Source organism: Rosa rugosa, chromosome 5 (assembly GCF_958449725.1).
Source record: "Rosa rugosa chromosome 5, drRosRugo1.1, whole genome shotgun sequence".
NCBI lineage: Eukaryota > Viridiplantae > Streptophyta > Magnoliopsida > Rosales > Rosaceae > Rosa > Rosa rugosa.
This window is the reverse complement of record NC_084824.1, coordinates 2,977,926-2,999,721: the sequence shown is the minus strand read 5'-3', so window position 1 is coordinate 2,999,721 and position 21,796 is coordinate 2,977,926. Positions and strand designations below refer to the sequence as shown.

Sequence of the window (21,796 nt, the reverse complement as noted above, 5' to 3'; positions counted from 1 at the left end):
TAACTTTGCTAAAAGGAATGTCCCTGTGAAGTCTTTAATATACGGATCATCATGTCACGACCTAGGTGTCCCAAACGATCGTGCCAAAGCCTATATGTGTCGGAATCCCATAAATCATCTCTCATGACATGGTTGGATTCAATGACTCGAATAGTGGTTGCATACAACCCACTAGAGCGACACATAAGTTTCTCTAAGACTCTTTTATGTCCGTAGTCATTAGAGGTGATGCAAAGGAACTCTTGTCCATTCTCACAATTCGTTTCCGCATGAAAACCATTGGCTCTTATATCTTTAAAACTCAATAGGGTTCTTCCTGCCCTAGGAGCATAAAGAGCTTCGGTGACATTTAAAATTGTGCCATTTGGCAACATAAATTGGGCTGGTCCTCTGCCATGAATCAATTGAGATGATCCAGCCATCGTAGTCACGGAAGATCGAGTAGGCGTCATCTCAAGAAATAACTGCCTATTTCGAAGTATGGTGTGCGTAGTAGCACTATCCACGAGGCATTCTAGCTCTCCGGGAAACATACTTGAATGAATAAAGTTCGAATCAAAATCGACACTTTATTTCAATGAAAGCCAATGATTACATCAAAGTTTCTAAATTTAATCCAAAAAGGATAATCAAGCATAGACAAGTAGTAGTTACTCAATCCGTTTGGTAATTCCAATTTGGTTGTGACCAGGTAAAGTAAGGCGAGATTTTGGTGGAGCGTTGCTCACTTTTAAACCGTTCTCTCAGTTCAAACCTTTCCTAGACATCACAATTACTCTTGAGTACGCCTAGTGAGAAAGAGTTATAACCACTGTCTATGTTGATAGTTTCAAAATTTTTGGATTTGGATTGAAACCAATGACGTTTATATGGTCAAATTTTTATGCTTACGAACGCTCTTAGTTCGTAAAAATCGATGCTCACAGACGCTCTTAGTCCGAAGATCACGAACACTCTTAGTTCGTATGTAGCGTGAATCCCCACGATTCTGCTTTTAGCAAATCGAACCCACGTTATAGAAAGGTGGGATGTAGAAAAAAGGGATTTTGTAAGTCCCCGAAGAAAAAATAAATTTAAATTTCAAAAACGGGAACAACTTACATGTGAGAACTTACTCATGAATTTCAGAACTTGAAATTCTCAATACACGCGCGTGTTGATGCAGGCGTGTAGGATTGCAGACGTGCTATCGATCCTAAGTCGGGGATTGCAAACTATCTTTCAATCTCTGCTGTGTGGCCGATACAGGTCTGGCTGAGGTAAGCCGAGGAGCTGGCCGACGGATGCGTGCGCAAGGGCGCGTAGGCGCTGCAGGGGTAGGCACGCATATAAGGCTAGTGTGGGCTAGGAGCTACTGCAGTGATGCTTGAATGTGGCAGCAGCGGTTTTCAAGGATTTTTTTCGTTGAAATTCGGAGCAGATTTGCCTCTGAACAACTTTCACTTCGATTGGTTTACAAGTCTCAAAACAACTCCGATATGGCTGAAATTAGAAGGTCAGATAGAAGAGACAGAGACGAACAACTTTGATGAAGGAAGGATTTTGATGTCCCGATCAAGATGTTTCGGGGATTACAAGTAGGCTGATCAAGATGTTTCGGGGATTACAAGTAGGCTGATCTGCACAGGAACGAGCGTCCTGCTGTGCTGCAGGGGCAGCAGGCGTGCGGCGATGCTGCAGGGGAAGTAGGAGGCACACGGGTGCGTAAGGGATGCAGGGGCAGCGTGCAGCGCAAGGGGGCGCAGGTGGGCAGCAGCAGCAAGTCTAGCACGGGCTAGGTGCAACGGTGGAGAAGGTGATGTTGAAGAATTTTCTGGTTTTGGATTTTTGATCTCAAGGTTAGGGCTCGTGCTGATAACGTGTTTAAGGAAGAATGAATTCGAGAGAGAATTGATGAGAGAGTTGTGTTTATATTATTGAGAATAGGAGCCCTATATATAGGGATTACAAAGTACTAGTTCTAATGTTACAAGGAATACCAATCCGTGTAGGATTGGGAAATCTAGAACCTTCTCTCCTATTGCTACTCCTAGTTTGATAAGGCACACTAAATCGATATTCCTTCAACACACCTGACGTTTGTACTCAAACTGTAGGTCGTAATGATATATAGGACTTGTGATGGGTGAGAAGGGTGTGATCGATCTCTCGTGCACTTGGTGCAAAATTAATATAGGTCATATGTCACATTTGGTACACTAGAGGCGGGTGTGGTATCAGCTCCTGGCCAGCCAACTGTAACGGATCTACTAGAACCAATGAAAATACAAACAGAATTCAATTGCCAGTCTATAATCCCAAATCAATGTACCAGAAAACACTTGGTACAGCTTTTTAATGAACTGAATTTGATCAAACAATTTGCAACAACCATTACTTATCAACATCTAGTTCAAATTCAGGACCTGTAATAAACCCAAATCCAAATAAAGCACAACCCATCTCAAATGGAAATATCCTTCCTCCGATAGAATCACATTCGTAAAGTACATGAGCAATGTCCGGGGAAGATTATCCCAACCAAGAATGCAAAATTTCAGAAAGGATTTGCTCAGGGCAAACCATGGAGACCTGCAAATCAAGATTAAAAAGCTGCTAATTAGCATTTCAAAATGTGGAAAGAAATATTCGTGTGTAATCCTGCATATAAAGTGTGAGCTAGACTATGCCTTTGAATATTTTAAAAGCATCAGGTGTCTTCCGCTTCTCTGTAGCATGAAAAATTTGGCTTCTCTTGGCTAGGTAGTAGATCCCTGGATCAACTATAATTGGCTGGATCCTATACAACCTTCTATTTAATATTTATGATATTTCAACAATCCAAAAAAATTCTGAACATAAGAATAATATAGACAGCTTCAGGTTCAAATAGAAATACGTGTGAGAAAATAAAGCTACCCTTAGTGATATAGTTTGCCTATTCTTTCCATCCAAGGTCACTGGTGTGATCAATGAAATTGAGATCCCGTCTTACAGAGGAAAAGACATGGGACAGGTCTGACAAACCAGAAGCAGAAACAAATAAGTTGGCAGAACTTATTAAGGAAAACAACAGGGTGCAATAATTTATCAAGACAAGCAATACAAAGCAATTATAGTACATATTAGAACTTGCATAAATAAACGAGTGTTGAATAAAATGTGGCATTCTAGAGTATTTCACCCTAACCTTGAAGGATAGAACAAAGTGACAATGGTAACAACAATACAGAAAATGCTGGTTATCAAACTCACTGACTACATGAATATAAATTGGGACTTCAGATCCTCACATAAGTCTTGAGGTAGAAGTTACTACTAACAAGAGTTCATCATATGCAAAAGTGACATATAAGCTTCAAAGAATTGCCAAAGAGGCCATAGTTGCTTAGGATCTTCCAAACACTACCGCCATTCGAGTTCTTTTTTGAGTTTTTCATCTATTTCATAGACAGCTAATTTGTATGTCCCCTCCTCTTTTCCTACCCCTAGCTACCACGCTATGTGTCACGAGCCGCACTTAAGAGTTGTGCTATTATGACACTTTGTAAAGGAAATGCCGAGAGGGGCGAGCGTTGAGGCAAGGAGATGCCGAGAGGGGCGAGCCTTGACGTAAGGAGAAGCCAAGAGGAGCGAACCTTGGAAGCCCAAGGGCGAGATTGAAGCTAAAAGTGAGGACGAGTGACATTGTTATTATTAAGTGGAAGTTCAGGTTCGAGGTACTTCGGCTTGGAATTTGGGAAAACTCAAAACACGAGAAATGTCCGGGACGTCGAAACAGGTTCAATGCACTTGACGACATGTCATTTGGAGTTTCTGTGAATTAGTAATGGCATACTAGTCTCCTCGGCTATTTTGATGTTTCCTCCCACCTTGTTCATGTAAGCAAAATATGCTTTATAGGGGGAGACATGGTGTCAAGCTCTCCACCACCCCCGGTGCTGGCCTTCATGGGGCATTAAGTGAGCTTCTCCAGGGCGCCCATGGGAGCCTAGGGGACCGGGCATGTGTCGTCAGAAAGGGCGTCATATGTTTCCACGAGTCAGGAAGTCTCGTGGACGGTATTGGCCGAAAGGCCGATATTGCGGGTCGGCGCCGGGGACGAGGTTCGTATGATCAGGGTGATCCTTATGCCATCGGCGTTAGACAAACATGTGGGCTTACGGAAGATATGTCAGGACCCCGTGGTGCTCATTGGCCACAGAGCAAGCGACGTGGGCAAGTGTTAGGGTTCGACCTTGCCCAAAGCAAAGTGATGCCAGCAAGCACGGGAGGGGATACCCCATGCTAAACTAAAGGAAGCTTAAGAGGGGCATCTAGGTTGAGTTGCTCACTTGAGCAGCGTGCCAACAAGCAAGATGGAATGCCCGCTTGAGGAATGGCCTACGGGTTAGAATGTGCCTTGGAGCCATGACAGTCATCAAGAAGAGAACATGGTAGCCTTGTTAGATGGGAAAGGCCACAAGGCCAAGATGGCTCGTCAGGATGGCACACAAGGCTTGAGTATGCAGACATGTGTTGCCCATGAGCCAAGTGAGTTGTGCAAGTGATGCTCACAAGGTGAAGTATACGGCCATGTGTTGCCCATTAACCGAGTGGTTGCATAAGTGATGCCCACGAGGAGAAGTAGGCGGGCATGTGTTGCCCTTGAGCTGAATGGGTTGTGTAAGTGATACCCACGAAGCGACTGAGGTGTGCATGCTACTAAGGAATGACTTAAGGAAGGAATGTGAATGCCAACTTAGTCTCGGTACGCGGTCATGCTACTTGCTAATGACGTGCGGGATGCATGCGGGTCAGTAATGGGCTGGCGCAAGCCGGGATGACACGAAAGCCTATCGGTTGGGTGAGTGTCTTGAAAGACAACCATGACACAAGGAAGCGATCGGTTAGTCACTAGATGTGAGACTCATGTGTGAGTAGCTTTCGTTGGTAAACCCCAATAAGTAAGAGGACGATGTAGAAAGGGTCAGAGTTAACAAAAGAAGCACACCGAAAGAAAAAGAAAAATGGAGTATCAAGGAAGAAAGGAAGTTAGCCTGGCCTCGGTTCAGAGGAACCTTGGCGCCTCACGGGCTAATTCCGCTACGTATAAAGTCGGCCAGTGACACAAGGCGAAGTATGCGGGCTTAGGTTGCCCATAAGCCGAGTGGGTTGTGCAAGTGATGCCCACGAGGCGAAGTATGCAGGCATGTGTTGCCCCTGAGCCGAGTGGGTTGTAAAAGTACGTGATGCCCACGAAGCGACTGAGGTGTGCATGCTATTAAGGAATGACTCAAGGAAGGAATGCGAATGCCAACTTAGTCTCGGTGCACGGTCATGCTACTTGCTATCGACGTGCGGGATGCATGCAAGTCAGTAATGAGCTGGCGCAAGCCGGGATGACATGAAAGCCTATCGGTTAGGCGAGTGTCTTGGAAGACAACCATGACACAAGGAAGCGATCGGCTAGTCACAAGATGTGAGCCTCATGCGTGAGTAGCTTTCATTGGTAAACCCCAACAAGTAAGGGGACAATGTCGAAAGGGTCAAGTTGACAAGAGAAGCACACAAGAAAGAAAAAGAAAAAATGGAGTATCAAGGAAGTAAGGAAGTTAGGCTGGACTCGGTTCAGAGGAACCTTAGTGCCTCACGGGCTAATTCCGCTGTGTATAAAGTCGGCCTGTGACACTATGTATAGATTATGTGCACTTTCTGAAGCGCCTTTCTATTCTAAATGGGGAGTGACACTCAATAGATCGAATACTTCAATCTGACCTTTCTTAATCATAATAGTGATTGTTGCGGTAAAGCACCAAGTGATCTAAAAAACAAAATTGATGTGTAGTTTCTACTTATTCAGAGGAAACTCACAAACGAAAAACTGATTAGTACTAAAAGAATGCTCTTTAGAATTTACTGGAATAAAAAATGACTATTTTTGAATATATGACAGACAAGAAGATTATCCAAAGTGTAATTGACTAGATACAACTCCCACCAGCTAAACTCCCCGCTTTCATGTGTAGACTTATGACAGAAGATATGCACCACATAGATTGAAAAAAACCAAAGTGCTAAAAAGTTGGACTAGCCACTGAATTAACTGAAAACCAAACATCAAACTTTATGTCCTAATATATTCTTTCGTTCTTTTTTTTTTTCCTTCTTTTTTGAAATAAGGCTAGTATGACTGCCCTCAAGTTCTTTCGTTCTTTTTAAAGTTCCATGCCTCTCATAAATCCTCAACATAACTTAGAAACAGTAATGACATTATTTAGCACATCATGATGACATACATCAAACTCATAAATGATGAACTTGCTTCTCAAAAAAAAAAAAAAACACATATGTCTGACTAAAAAAAGAAAAGATATAACATATGGGCTAAGTTTAGAAATTGGGGTGGCTACTTTTTTATATTAATTTTAGTTTACCCCCTTGAGGTTTGGGGGTGTCATCATGTCACCCCCTCGACTCTCAATTTTGAATTTTTACCCCCCAAACTTTTCAATTTCAGTCAGTCATGTCCAATTTCTCAGATTCCGTCCAAATTGGATGTTAATTCTAACGATCTAACCCACTTTGAAGAAAAAGGACACATATGAGTTTTTTTTTGTCTTGAAATGACCATAAAAGGCTTCAAAGTGGGTTAGATCGTCAGAATTAACGTCCAATATGGATGGAATCTGAGAAATTGGACATGACTGACTGAAATTGGAAAGTTTGGGGGGTAAAAATTCAAAATTGAGAGTCGAGGGGGTGACATGATGACACCCCCAAACCTCAGGGGGGTAAACTGAAATTAATCCTTAAATTTATAAACTACAATTAAGCTACAAATGAATGTTTTTCCAAAATTTGGGGTGGGCTATATATAGTCCACCGGAGCCGTGTATAGCTACGCCCTTAATTGGATTATGAGATATATGCTTCAATTTAGAAAGTATCTTCATTAGTAATCACCTTAAGAAATACATTATGAAAAAACACATTTGAGTTACATAAGAAGTATGAGTTGGAGTATAACGTTTCTTAAAAGAAGACATGAAAGTATGAGCTATTTGGAAAGGATCAGTAATCTTCGGGGCAAAAATTTCAGAAGGAGTGTGAGTTACATAAGGAGTATAACGTTTCTTAAAAGAAAATGAAAATGAGCCATTTGGAAAGGATCAGTAAATTTACTAATAATTAAGCTTTTTTAGTACTAGACACTGATGCTTTCCAAATAGCTCATACTTTCATGTCTTCTTTTAAGAAACGTTATACTCCAACTCATACTCCTTCTATAACTCAGATGTTTTTGTTTCATATATCCATTTAACTTGTCAATATGAATTAAATCATCAAATTTTAGACAACAACACTCTCATAACTCACCCCTCTATGATGAATCGTCAATTTATTTCATAGAAATGAATAACTAAAAGGTCTTCAATTTGATTAATTTTTTATAGAGCTAATCTTTCTATTAATACAATATGAATGGTTGGATTAGAAAATTATAAAGTTATTATGCGTTAATCGCAAATAAAGCATCAGTGTCTAGTACTAAAAAAGCTTAATTATTAGTAAATTTACTGATCCTTTCCAAATAGCTCATTTTCATCTTCTTTTAAGAAACGTTATACTCCTTATGCAACTCACACTCCTTCTGAAATTTTTGCCCCGAAGATTACTGATCCTTTCCAAATAGCTCATACTTTCATGTCTTCTTTTAAGAAACGTTATACTCCAACTCATACTTCTTCTGTAACTCAAATTTCTCTAACAGCCTCAAGCTCTCAAGTTTGTGTGCCATTTTAGACTATGAGACCCTTCCATGAATCTGCAATCAAATCAAACTGGCTTTAAACTCTCAGATGTATAATTTTAATAGCAAACCCCTCAGCATGGCATAACACCGTGTCATTACGGATCCACTCAGATGCCTACCACAACCTTTCTAGAAGCTGACCGAAAATATTTAATCAGACAAAGGGAGTTTTCTCGCATGCATCTGGAATATGACAAGTTAATCACCTTTTTTTTTTAATAATATATCTCATGATGCAGGTATGGTTTCAAATAGTCGACAATAATATATCTCTGAGTAGAAGAACAGCTCGATCGTGGAAAATGAGGAAAACCCGGTTTTTGGCATTCGGTGTCCGAATCGCGATTGCTATAGCTTTCCGGAAAGGGAACGACTCCAGGAGCAAAACACGTTGCTTTGCCACGATGTGTGAGCTTTTTCAGGCTTTCGGGGTTGTTTAGGGCCTCAAAACTGCAATTTACTATTTTTTAGAATTTTTGGTTTTCTAGTTTGTTTTGGATTTGTTTTGTTTTTACCCGTGGGCTTTAGGGTTTCATTGCTAGTCGCCCTAGGGTTTCTTTTCTCATATATAAGCAACCCTAAACGGCTGCAGAACACATCTTTTATCATATTTTTCAATCAAAATTGAGAGTTTTCTCTTTTATCTCTGGTGGACTCCAGAATATTTGTTTTAGATTTATTGCTTGTAAACCTAGGTTACTTTCCAACTGCGTCATAAATTGTTCAAAAAGTTTATTGAAATATGAGGCATTTGTGTTGATTTGTAAGACATAGAGCATCTAAGTGAACAAGTTGAATCTATAGTTTAGCTTGAGCATTTTTGGTATATGGAGTATTGTTCGCTAACCTTGCAAAGTTAATGATATATTATAGTTCCAAAGGTTAACGATATATTTGAGTAGAAAATAGCAAACTCGGTGAAACTCAATATATCCCAAATAAAAAGAAGAAAGACGATATGAGGTTGTGCACACACATACAAAGCAAAAATATAATTCGCACGCGCGAGCGCAACCATTTTACACGCATATACGCGCATTAGGAAGGCTAGTAATATATTAAAGAACAGAATAACAACACAAAAATGAGGGAGTAACTTGGTCGCTGAACCTTACGAAATCGAGAATATTCCTCTAATCAACCATGAACCGAGATAAAAAAAGTTGTATCTGATAAAAACTCTCCCTTTCGAATCGTATATTTCATTGTCATGACTATTATGTTTAGAGAATAACCGCAAAAATATTAACTTTTGACAAAAGTTAAAACTCATGTATAACTAGGATTTTCGACTCTTTCCTCGGCAAACGAGGGAAGGCTATACATTGATTCTTTCCAATATATATATATATACCTTCCCATGTATATCTATGATGTTTGGAAAGAAATAACAATAACTTTTTGACTCGAGTTAAAACCCATGCATAACTATATATCTTTCCTCAACAAACAAGGGAAGGCTTTGGTCCGCATATTGATCTCCTGACGCAGTTGGAATGATAAATTAGGTTTACCAGCAATAAACCTAAGCAAAGATTCTGGAGTCCACCAGAGATAAAAGAGATAAATCTCAATTAGATTGATAAATATGATAAAAGATGCGTTCTGCAGCCTTAAGGCGGCTTATTTATAAGAAAATAAACCCTAGGGCGACTAACAATGAAACCCTAAAGCCCATGGGTAAAAGCGAATACAACCCGAAAATAACTAGGAAAACCAAAACACCGGAAAATAGAAAAATGCAGTTTTGAGGCCCTAAACGACCCCGAAAGCCCGAAAAAAGGTCACAGGTCGTGGCATAGCGACGAGTTTGATTTCTGGCGCGATTCCCTTTCCGGAAAGGTAAGGTGCGTTCCAAACGGACTCCGAGGAGCTGTTTCACGTCTACTAGTCACTTTTCGTTTTCCTCCTTTAGCACGATCCAACTGTTCTTCAAATTGGGCTGCCATCTGTTCTGCATCATCTCCTCTTTAAAAGCAGTAGCATCAATTAGAGGAAGAACAAACACGCTGCAGACGAACAGAATTTACATCGTCAATGGCCGTCAACTTATTTGGACCACCTGATCACCTGCCTGACCTTGTTATCGACAAAATTAATTCTTAGAGTTCTTCCCACTAAACTTGCCATACAGGTGAGCTTTGTTTCCAAACAATGGGAAGGTGTAATGTCTTCAGTCCCTGTACTAAATTTCGTCGAGGATGATGAGTTAGACCGCCACAACCTTAATAGTAGCGATTATCTACGTCAACACAACATTTTCATCAACTTCTTGCAAGGGTATGTAGAATATCGTGACAACACAAAGCTCATAGACAAACTAAGGCTTCACATGAGGATGTTCACGTGTCAAGATGCTGCAACCATTGATAGTTGGTTAGGACTTGCTATAGAGGGAGATGTGAAAGAGTTAGATACGACCACTACTGCTGGTACCGCATACCTTGGGTGATCATTGTTAATGCCAAATCTTTAACTAGTCTAAATCTGGAGAGTATGAGAGTTCCGGACATTCGAGCTGAGGTAGACATTGAACGTGACCACCCCCTATTCCCCTTTTTGAAAATCATGTCCTTCACAGCTGTGACGTTCCATGGCTATAGTTTCTTCCCTGTACTATGGGAGTCCTCTTCCATCGAGTACTTGTCATTAACTGCATGTTCTTTTGAGAACCATGACCCTATGTGTTACGTTAAAAGTTCGAGTCTCAAGTGCTTGGAAGTTAAGTATTGTCATGGGCTTAAGTTTATTATTGTTCACGAAGCTATGAATCTCGAATCTCTTACGTTTGTTTGTTTCACCGCCACCACCATATTCAAAATGTATAAGGGTGCCGGTGAATAATACACCCAACTTGAGAAAGATCGATATTTGTGTTGATGAACTCGGGGAATTATATTTATGGCAATGCCATCGTGCACTAAAGGCCACCATCAATACCCAAAATCTCAATCAATTCAGATTCTATGGTTCATTGGAAGCCCAAGTTTCTGTTAAACAGTGAACAGAAAACTAATGATTCACTGCCATGAGAAAAGAGCTAATACAATATGGATACAGCTCTTGTAAATTGACATTAGAAGATTTCTGCTCCATCTTGGCTTCAAGTTTCTTAGTAGATAATGGTAAAACATGTAAAACATGCAGCTTGTTCATGGAGCTGATTGGCATTTCCTCACTCTCTACTGGAATTTCTCCCACAGCCTCAAGCTCTCAAGTTTCTGTGGCACCTTGGACTATGAGACCCTTCCATGAATCTGCACTCAAATCACACTGGGTTTTAAGTTTAAACACCATAGCAAATAAGTGTTTCTTCCATGCTCTCAGATGTATAATCTTTAACAGCAAACCCCTCAGCATGGCATAACTCTGGGTCATTATGGATCCACTCAGATGCCTACCACAACCGTGCTAGAACCAGACCGAAAATATTTAATCAGACAAAGGGAGTTATCTCATGCATCTGGAATGAGACAAGTTAATCACCTATTTTTTTAATAATATCTCATTATACAGGATATGGTTTCAAATAGTCGACAATAATTGAATCAAGAGTCCCTTCCCCTCTAGCCTGGGGCGAGCTCCTTCCATGTTCTCCTACTCTAAAATAAGTTTTTAAAGGAAATTGCAGACTTGTTAAAAATCACCCACATACCTGTGTTATTGCATCCCTCAAGTTGTACGCCTCGGCACAAGCCTTGAAGGCCCTGTCACAGAACGAGGCACATATAACTGGAGGTCCTTAATTGCTCCACACCAATGCGAGGACCGCAGATGAAACATTCCAATAATTCCATAATTGCAAGAACTGAGCCAGCTTTCCCTCTTGAAGACGACTTTCTTATGGATAGCAGTGCAGGGTGTGCCTGCGCTACATGACAGCAAGTTTCTTTATGGAACACCCTGCAAAGTCCTTGGGTCTTGTGGAGCCTTACATGCTATCACAAATCAATGCTCTCCATCTCCTTTACCTCCTGTGACCACAAGCCCTCTCTTTCTCATTTCATCGTGCAAACCTAAAATGCATGGCAACATCATTACCCTCATCACAATACCCTCTTATCAGAATACCAAAGACGTGACAGTCAGGAGTAATTTCTCTTTTCAACATATCATCGAAAACCTGTTGTGATTCAACCATGAGTCCCTTGCTAAACCAAAAAAATAAGTGAGCTATAAGTTAACAGATCAGGTCTGATGTGATGCTCTCTTTAACCATTTTATTCTTGAGTCTAAAAGCCTCGACCATTTTATTACCCTGTCTGCATAGCCCAGCAATCCAAGAAGTGTATACATATTTGTCTGGAATAAACCCCATCTTGGACATCTCACTGAAGATCGTCTCAACTTCACTAAAGTTTGCTTCCTTACACATCCCATCAATGAGCACAGTATATGAAATTTCATTAGCCTTTTCCTTGCAAAAGTAGCCTCTTGCCTCCTCCAAATGCCCAGGCTTGCATAAGCCGTCCATCAAAGCTGAAAGCACCACAGCATCAGGTTCAAAACCCTTCGCTAACAATCTGTAGACACCCAAACCTGCTTTCAAATTGCCAGCTTTGAAACATGCATACATAATGGTCGTCAACAACATCTTATCTGGAGAAAAAACCACTCATGGCCGAATCTGTAACAACCCGCATCGCATTATCAAACTGACCGTTATTACAGAGGTCTGAGATCATCACTCCATATGCAGCCGCATCAAGACTAACCCTAAGTCCTAACCCCTCCATCCTGCATTTTACTCATATAATTCATGGCCTCACCTACATTTCCTTTCTTGGAATGGCCATCTATCATTTAAGTGTAAACCGAAATTACGCCGAACCCCATCTTCCAACATTTCACAAAACAAACGCTCAGCCCTGTCCACAACATTAAAGTGTAAACAGATGAATTAGGCTGAAATCTCTCCCCACAACGCTTTCCAAAACCGAAGACTTTCCCGAACTCTGTTATACACAACAAGTTGATATAAGAAGGTGGGAGTGGAAAACCTGGCCTCCGATGACGGCAATGGAGGGGAAAGCTACCCAGAGAGACATGCCCTCGCCGCCGTGATCGCCGAGAGCGGTGCAGGCTCGCTGGATTTGGTTGACCAGTCCAATCAAGCTCTCCAATCTCGCCCCGCTGGGATCGAATCGAAGCTATGAAGATCTGAGAGATCGAGCAGGTCAATGTGGGTGGGTAGGATTAGATCCGAGGGAGATGTATGTGCCTTGATGTGGTTTAGACAATAGACACAATGGAACAAAGAAAGAAGTCTAATTCGATCAGCATCTTGACAAATTATTTAATGCCCACCATCATTCACCAACGTCAATAAGTCTAGGAGACAAACCATAAAGCCAACGAGATTCCCGGTACAAGCATAACAAACAAGACTGCTTCAAACGATCCACACACAGAAATTTATTTATTCATCAACATGTTTTTTCTTTTTTTCTTTTGTTACATTATTCATCAACATCTTGAAAACCCAAGATTCAAGTATCTATTTATTTAAAGGGAAATTCGTCCAAACAGTGTCTGAACTTTTCCAGACTATTAATTTTCATACCTATACTTTGAAAAATGTCATAATGGTACCTGAAGTTTTGGCCCCGACCTAATTTCTGTACCTAGCAACAGTAAAGTCGTCAAGGGTGTTAAATTTTGAGGGGTAAATCTGGAACTTCAGGTATTCTCAAGGGAAAATCTTCTAAACAGTGTCTGAACTTTTCCAGACTATTAATTTTCATACCTATACTTTGAAAAATATCAAAATGGTACCTGACGATTTAAGCCTGACCCAATATTCATACCTAGGAACAGTAAAACGGTTGACTCCGTTGAACAGTACCAGAAAAGTATGCCAATAACTACCATGCCCAATACGAGATTCAAATACCAATATCAACATGGTATACCTAGATCTAAATATTCATATACCCGTATCCAGAAGAACTCAGGAAGATACGCGTACGATGCCAGACCACCGCCAACAGCCGTGCTCAGACCCATACTTGATCGGAACCCGACCTTCATCTACATCGACGACCTGAATTCGGAATCGTCCTCCGACACCCCAGAACCTGACTTAGGGTCCCGCGTCAAGGCTTTCTAGCAGATTGCCCAAACTACGACATCCCGTTTTGACAGAGATCGGAATCGCTTCGCCATTCCATTTCCGACAGAGATCGGACCCAGACTTGACCCAAAGTGGAATTACCAAAATTTTAGATTCCTTTGTTATTAGACTCGTCGGATTCCAACCTAAAGCATTGAAATTTCCTTGTGCATCCACCCAAATAATCTCCATGATTCCAATTATCTGGTGAACTAGGCTTAAAACCGAGCAAACACTTGCAAACCAAACCATTTTTGCTGTTATAGCTACCAAAATTTCCACATGCATCTACCTAATCACGACTTTTCTTTCCTTCTTCTCTGTTGTCTTCTCCCAAACCCATCAAAAAAAGAAAAATTGAAATTGATTTCAGCTGCAAATAATTGAATTTGATTTTTTGGATTGTGGGTTTTGGGATTTTTGATTGAAATCGAAGCAGAGAAGATGCTGGAGAAGATCGCGTTGCCGGCGAAGCCATCACTGAGAGGGAATAATTGGGTGGTTGACGCCTCACATTGTGGATTCGATCTGTACTAGCGAATTCCAACATATCTTCTAGTACCAGAGCTTCTGTTAGGAGTAAAGAACCCGAGTTCAATTTTTTCTCCTGATAGAAAACTGAGGTAGGTAGCTGAGTTCTGCGGCTCTCAACTGCTTTGGAATCAACTCCCATATTCGAAGTTGCGATCGGATCATACATCTATAGATGTAAGACGAAGACCTTTGACTTCGAGGTCTGGGGGGCAATGTTTGAACCCAACGGTAGTTATTGGCATACTTTTCTGGTACTGTTCAACGGAGTCAACGGTTTTACTGTTCCTGGGTATGAATATTGGGTCGGGCTTAAATCGTCAGGTACCATTTTGATATTTTTCAAAGTATAGGTATGAAAATTAATAGTCTGGAAAAGTTCAGACACTGTTTGGAAGATTTTCTCTTGAGAATACCTGAAGTTCCAGATTTACCCCTCAAAATTTAACGCCGTTGACGACTTTACTGTTGCTAGGTACGGAAATTGGGTCGGGGCCAAAACTTCAGGTACCATTATGACATTTTTCAAAGTATAGGTATGAAAATTAATAGTCTGGAAAAGTTCAGACACTGTTTGGACGAATTTCCCTTATTTAAAACATGCACATACAGTTATTCAAGACTTTTATGTACATACATGCGTTCGGCGGTAAAAGTAAAGAAAATTCACATCGGTAAAAATAAAGAAAAGCTTGGTCAAATATTCAAGACTTTTTTGTAATACATGCGTTCGGCGGTAAAAGTAAATAAAATTCATATCGGTAAAAATCAAGGAAAGCTTGGTCAAAAATAAAGAAAAGTCTCCCGAAATATCTAATGACGGTAAAAGCAATTACGGCCATACGGACAACGGCTTCCGAACTTGCAATCTCCGTCATACATGGGTGTCCTACGAATCTCGTGAAGAGTATGGGCAAAGTTACACCCGTCTCCCTTCGAGCAAGAACTTTTGTACCGACATAATACCGTCTTGTAGAGTGGTGAAGGACGCTTTGGAGGTTGATGCTGGTGCTGGTCACAGGCAGTTGAAGAAGAAGGGACGAAATCGGGAGCAAGGGCATAGCGTGATACTGCCACTGGGTAACTCAGTTCCAGCACCCTCGGTACTCTCGAGTATGAGTCCCCGTTACCAATCTGTTAGGTAAGCCTGGTTAGTAATTCTCAACAAAAAAAAAAAAAAAAAAACTGACCGAATTTTGAACAAAACTTGAATTTACCTGAGTGTATTTGTTTCCGAGATAATCGCGATCAGCCCACCAGCGATAGGCAGGTGGATTGCCTTGTTCCTCAGGATTTTCTTCGGTCGTTCCTTGCTTTTCTTCCGCAGGCTCAAGCTGTAAAGCAAACAAAGTGAGAACATATGAGCTTTTTGTGATAGGAATATAGGATAACTTAGCTGAACCTAGCCTTGTAAAGAAAAGCAACCAAAATTTAAACGAAAGATATCACGCGGGGACACTGAAATGAAGTACGACGACAAATATTTCCAAAAACTTCATCACATCGACTAGTGGAGATAAAATTTACCTGAGATACAGCCAGGTTGGCCATTACCGACGACGACCAAACGACGTTGATGGACTGAAGGGAGCGGGAAGGTTGGGTGTTGTGAAATGAGAAACCGATGTTGTTGATGGAGCTGAAGATGTTGGTCTCTGTAGTCGCTGGAATGACGTTGGTCTCTGTGCTGATGCCCGGAACGACGTTGGTCTCCATGCTGTTCGCCGGAACCACGTTGGTCTTGGTACTGTTTGCCGGAACCACGTTGGTCTCTTTCATGGTTAATATTGAATTTCAACAGTAAGTGGTTTTTCGCCGGTGAGTTTTGATCGAAGTGTAAGAGATGAACTAGCAGAGGGATTTGGTGCGAGTGTTGGAAACGTGGGTATGGGGAAGTGAATAAAGAAAGTTGATGGAGTGATTTTTCGCCCGTGAGTTTTGATCAATGTTTAAGAGATGGACTAGCAGATAGATTTGGTGTGGGTGTTGGAGACTTGGATATAGAGAGGTGAATAAACGATGTTGATCAAATGGTTTTTCGCCGGTGAGTTTGATCGAAATGTAAGACATGGAATAGCAGAGAGATATGGTGTGGGTGTTGGAAATGTGGGTATGGGGAGGGAATATATAAACAACGTTGATGAAGTGGTTTAGGGTTTAGGCTTCGTAAAGTTGAAGGAGATGAAAGTTGTCTGCACAGATAAAAGTTGGCTCATACTTTTGGCCTTTTGGGATATAAGTTGGTGAGCAGTTGTTATATAGGCTAGGAGGGTGGAAGTAATAATGAGGGGCAACCAATAGGGAGTGCCACTTCGTATATATTCCCTCCTTCACGTACTCTCGATCGTCATCATGAAAATGTATGACAGACCCTCTAGTCGATACCCATTCAAGGGGTGATCGAATTGGCACGTGGGTGATGAAGCAGAATCGGTAGTCCAGAACTGTTCGATTAAGCGAGACAAAAAACTATATATTCTGTGATTGCTGTCACTGAGATAGGTTTTTCCACGTCTGTTCAAAAAAAAGGATTGGTTTTTCCACAATAGCGGTACGTGGGAGGGTATAATCAGATTAATTTAGTTCATAATAATAATAATAATATAATCAAGTGATCTAGTGGATAAACTCTCTTCTCACCAAATTAATGCCTGATGGGGCAATGGTACACTAATTTTGAGCGGCGTTGAAAACTCTACCTAACCAAATGCATGCTTTGTATCATGACTATCATGCAGTAGTACGTACTGATCTTTTATTGAATTGGTTAATATTCATTATTGTTAATTGTGTTGGAAGGTGATGCAAATGCTAACTTGTTAATTAATTACCTAGCTCACATTAATACAAGCAAAAGACATATATAGGAACCTTCCTAGCATTTACCCGAAATAAAAACTTGCGCTCTCATGGTAGGATTGATCGTGTTCTTCATGTCATCTAACCTCCGAATATTGAAAGTTTCAATTTGAAACCCGGCCTAATAGAGCTCCAGATAATCGATGGCATCGATCAAATCGTCATCTATGCGGGCTACACTCCTCCCTCCAAATTTTATTAGTTCTAGTACTTATTTTAGATCAAAATTATTTTTTCTATTTGTTACAATTTTAGAAGGAAATTAGGTAGTTGACCCGCGCAATGCTGTGGTTCCCCCTCTCTCTCAAATTTATACATATTACAATTGACATATTATTAAATATTGCTCTCAAAGGTCTTATTTAAAGAAAAATTATTAAAATTCGTATTGCGCCGACCAGATATGTCAAAAATCTGTAACAACAAAGTACATGAGCTTTTGACACCATTGCAAAATAATAGAGCGGTAACTCAAATAACTCATAAAGGCTGAATCTCACAACTCAATGGTAACAATTGAAGGAAGCTAAGAGGTTCTAGGGCATAAACTTCATCTGCTGTCTCTGCTACGTACAGGCATTTCAACTGCATTGGACAATCATTCCAATCTGAAGCTAGTGGTGCACTCTTGTTAACTGCATGCTGAGGAGCTACAGATGGTGCATGTTGTCCTTTAGCAATGCGTAACTTTGAAAAATAATCAAGCAGGAAATTGGGTCAAATACAAAAAATATGATATTTGAAAGACATAATCTTGGCGAATAGGTTTAGTACATACTATAGAAGCATAGGTTTCTGAGGCTCTCCAATAGGTTCCTCAACAGATGAAGGTTGTTCTTGTCCAACATTCATTGCATTTTGAAATGAACCGTTACACTTTTGAAACGGCAATTCTCCACGAACCTGAAGCAACCAGACGCACAATTCAAATATTCAATTCAAAAACTCCTCCATACATATAAACGTTACTGGGTACATTTTAAGTGAGAACTTGTCAAAATGCAATCAAAAAATCGATCTCAAGTGAGTTGTCATAATGATCACGAGGAGTAAACTTTTTCTAAGATCAAATTTAATATCAACTCGAGTTGGATTAAGAGGGTCGATTAACCCTATCTTTCACATTCTAAAATATCACAATATTGAGCTATTAGGACTTAGATTTCATAGCATGAAAGTATAAATAAATTCATTAGCACTTTAAGTCTTCTAGTATTTTAGTCATATTTGACATTTCTCCATCCATGAGAGAGAATATCTGACAGGACCCGCCCCGAATTTCGCCCTGAAATCCGAGGTGGCCCTACGGGGCCCACCTTAGAGATAACTCTACCGGGAACTGGTCGAGTCACCACTAAAGTGGACTACCCAAAACAGTAACCCACGATAGGTCAGAGCCAAACAAAGAAGTGCGGAAGCAATTCATCAACTATGCCTCGAACCATGTACGCCCGACCTCAACTAATAGCGCCTGCAAACTGGGCATTTGAAACCGAAGGGCCCAGGGAAAAGTACACGAAAAACGTTAGAGTGAGTGGACAAAAATAAACAATTTAAAAGAAAAAGGATTTCATACTTTCCCACACTTATTCCTTTTAAAAACACGATGCATGCAACATTTAAGAAAAACACATTTAGCTTTAAATCCAAGGATTTCAAAACGATAAACCGACTAGCCTCGCTAGTCAAAACATTCGAAAATCATGTATCGTAAACCGAAATCTCGTTTCTCAAGAAAATAAGACCAGCCCCGCTGGTTACGATAACATCGAAATCCGCAATTCTCGTGAAAACATCGTATAAATCAACAGCGTGTCCCACACGCTAAGAAAATAATTAGATCATCAACAAGACATTCCCAATGCCAAAACCGAAAGTCGATAGATAAATAAGAAATAACTGCATCGAAATCCCATTTCGAAAAGCTTTCCAGAAATCTCAAAACAACGAATAGAAATATAATTAATTCCGGAAATCACCTCGGAAAAATAATTCATCGAAATTCAATATCAATTAGAAATTCGAATCCGAGCATAACGAATTAATAACCGAAATTCACAACCGGTATAAATCATAATTACTTCATGAAAATCATTATTGAAAGCAAATCCACGAGATAAATCGAAATCAAATTCCAAAATCAATTCATATGCTCGGAAAATAATATGTTAAATAAATAAAGCATACTTTAATAAAAAAATGCATGCATCACTTATTTGAAAACAAAAGTCCACTCACAATACTGGTTGGCGACCACGAAAACGAGTTCCTTCGTCAAGCGGTAACTCGATATATCGTCCTGTACACAAGTACACTTCCGTAAACGACAATTCGAATAAATAAATACGAACCTAAACGAAACCCAAAAATCCCTATCTCCATTACTTCTCAAATTCCACCCAAATCTCTTTCACAACACCAATTCCTCAATTTACATATTCCACAATGAAAACGAGGGAAATCCGACCGGATTTCCCACAATTCAATCACAAAACTTCAAACTTCGGAAATTCACAAATAATTCCAAACCCCTCCAAAATTCACCAAACTTCACATACAAGCTCTACAACAATTCTACAATTTAATGGGCTAAAAACTGAAATTAAAACACTGCCCTACACGCCTCCACGCGCCACCAACAGTGGAAGCGCGTGGGCCCCACGCGCCGGCGGCAACCACCTCCGATGGCCACCAAAATTTGGCAGCACTATCTACTCAACAAACCCAACCTCTTTCTCAACTACAACAAGTTCCAATTTTACCTGGAAGAGCTCCAATTTGGCCGGTGAAAATTTTCCAGAAATTCCAAGAACCCTAGAAATTGAAATTGTTAATTCGACCTCTACACTACAAATTGAAATGAAAGATGTTAGGGGAAATGATCTATGTCAAAAACCGAAAATTCGACTCCAATTTGGTGGCCGGAGACTGCCGGAATCGGAAAATATCGGCGTTGACTCAAAACTGCTACAGTGACCGTCCTCTTCTTCTCGTTGCTGCACCTTCCACAGTTCATATTAAGCTACGAAACGAACCCAGAAATGAAGAGAAGGAAGAGAGCTTTCCAACGACATCTTACACGTCAAAATCCGTCGCCGGATGGAGGAGTTATGGCCGGAAAAAGGTGAAGAGCTCGGAGAGGAAGAGAGAATCGGGGAGAGGCTCGGTAAGTTTCCGAAAATGGAAACTTACCACAGTAACTCGGCTATTTATAGAAACTTACTATAAACAGTAACTTTAGTATTTTGGCCATAACTTTCGTATACGAACTCCGATTTTTACATACCACATATGCACGCGCTCGGTTTAACGTCCTCTACAACTTCCATGAAGAACATTTTCTCAAATTTTGACCCGAATAAAAAGTCAACTTTTAGGGCCACTAAAAGTGCTGAAATGACAATAAAAATGAAAGTAAAGGTCGATTACCGTCCAAATGACTAGTAAACGGGTAAATTCAAGTTCGGGACGTTACAATATCAACGGGCAAAACTTACCTTGCATGACAAGACTCGTACATATGTGATAGACTCACCTCTCACTGTGGGCCTTATATAATGAGGAGTTTCTTTTTTCTTTTCTTTTTTTGACAAGAAACATAATATATTAAAGAACAGAATAACGATACAAAAATGAGGAGTACTGTAATACCCCGAAAAATCCAAATTAAATTCCATGGATTTTTAGAAATGATTTCACGATAGTAGGAGCGAGTACGAAGCTTGGAGAAGTTGTGGAATTAGTTCGAACGATTTTATTTTCGAAAACGAACGTTTTTAGGGGGTCAACAAAGTTGACTTTTTATACGTTCAAAATTTGGGAAAACTTCCTTCATGAAAGTTGTAGAGCTCGTCGATACGAGTTCGTGGACATGTGGAACGCATTATTCGGAGTTCGTGTGAATTAGTTATGGATTTTTGAAGATATTTCCATTTTGGTATAAATACATTTCTATTTCCGGAAATTGCAAACAAGGACAGAATTTCCAGAATTCCAGAAATCCCTCCCCAGTTCTCTCCCGAGCCCAGCCGCGCCTCCTCCTTTCGCCTCCATCGTTCTCCCAACTCCGGCCACCTTTGGCCAAGTTCTTGGAGGGCTTTTGCTCGCCTTGGTCTATACATGAAGTCTGGGCAACCAATCGAACTTGAAACGAGCTGGAGAAGAAGAATCGAGACCGAGAAGTGGGACTGCCAACGACAAAATCGCTCTTCCCCCACCGTTTTCTGGGCTCTCCTTTGTCCGGCCATATCTCCCTCCACAGACCTCTAATCGACTTGCTTCCAAAAGCAAATTCGTTCGCCCTGAAGTCCTTTAAAACTTTCAAGAAGACATCGATGGGAAATAACCATCGTGGTGGTCTCTGCAAGTCGAAGAACATGGTGCAGCCGAGTTGGAAATCGCCTCACTTCGCCACTATTGTTCTCCCTCCTCCGGTCACCTTTTGCCATTTTTCTTGAAGGGATTCTGCACTCCTGAGGATGTAGATCATTTATCCTAAGGTGGGTTGCATCAAATCGAGC

At 40.6% G+C, this 21,796-nt stretch overlaps 1 protein-coding gene and 2 long non-coding RNA genes across 4 annotated transcripts; all 3 read right to left on the bottom strand.

Annotated features, from left to right (window-relative positions):
• Positions 1–10,711: 10,711 nt before the first annotated feature.
• On the bottom strand, positions 10,712–13,278 carry LOC133712226 (uncharacterized). 2 transcript variants are annotated; one of them, XR_009847237.1, is made up of 2 exons: positions 11,430–13,278; positions 10,712–11,185 (listed from the first exon to the last, which is right to left on the bottom strand). It is a non-coding gene; the product is annotated as an uncharacterized LOC133712226 (long non-coding RNA). The 2 variants fall into 2 exon arrangements; XR_009847236.1 differs by having other exon boundaries at positions 10,712–11,031.
• A 1,734-nt stretch (positions 13,279–15,012) lies between these two features.
• LOC133712225 (putative zinc finger CCCH domain-containing protein 21) lies at positions 15,013–16,215 on the bottom strand. Its single transcript, XM_062138341.1, has 3 exons — positions 15,945–16,215; positions 15,635–15,751; positions 15,013–15,551 (listed from the first exon to the last, which is right to left on the bottom strand). Exons 1-3 carry the CDS (start codon positions 16,194–16,196, stop codon positions 15,231–15,233), a joined length of 690 nt encoding a protein of 229 aa, XP_061994325.1. The 5' UTR covers positions 16,197–16,215; the 3' UTR covers positions 15,013–15,230.
• Positions 16,216–17,735: 1,520 nt separating this feature from the next.
• Positions 17,736–20,437, bottom strand: LOC133713187 (uncharacterized). The gene is made up of 4 exons (XR_009847862.1): positions 20,039–20,437; positions 19,515–19,575; positions 18,055–18,754; positions 17,736–17,963 (listed from the first exon to the last, which is right to left on the bottom strand). It is a non-coding gene; the product is annotated as an uncharacterized LOC133713187 (long non-coding RNA).
• Positions 20,438–21,796: the final 1,359 nt, after the last annotated feature.

Coding starts and splice junctions, on each gene's coding strand:
- LOC133712225 (XM_062138341.1), bottom strand. CDS start 16,196: ATGAAAGAGACCAACGTGGTTCCGGCAAACAGTACCAAGACCAACGTG. Junction 15,752..15,944: donor CCAACCTGGCTGTATCTCAG/GTAAATTTTATC, acceptor TTTGCTTTACAG/CTTGAGCCTGCGGAAGAAAA. Junction 15,552..15,634: donor TCGGAAACAAATACACTCAG/GTAAATTCAAGT, acceptor CTTACCTAACAG/ATTGGTAACGGGGACTCATA.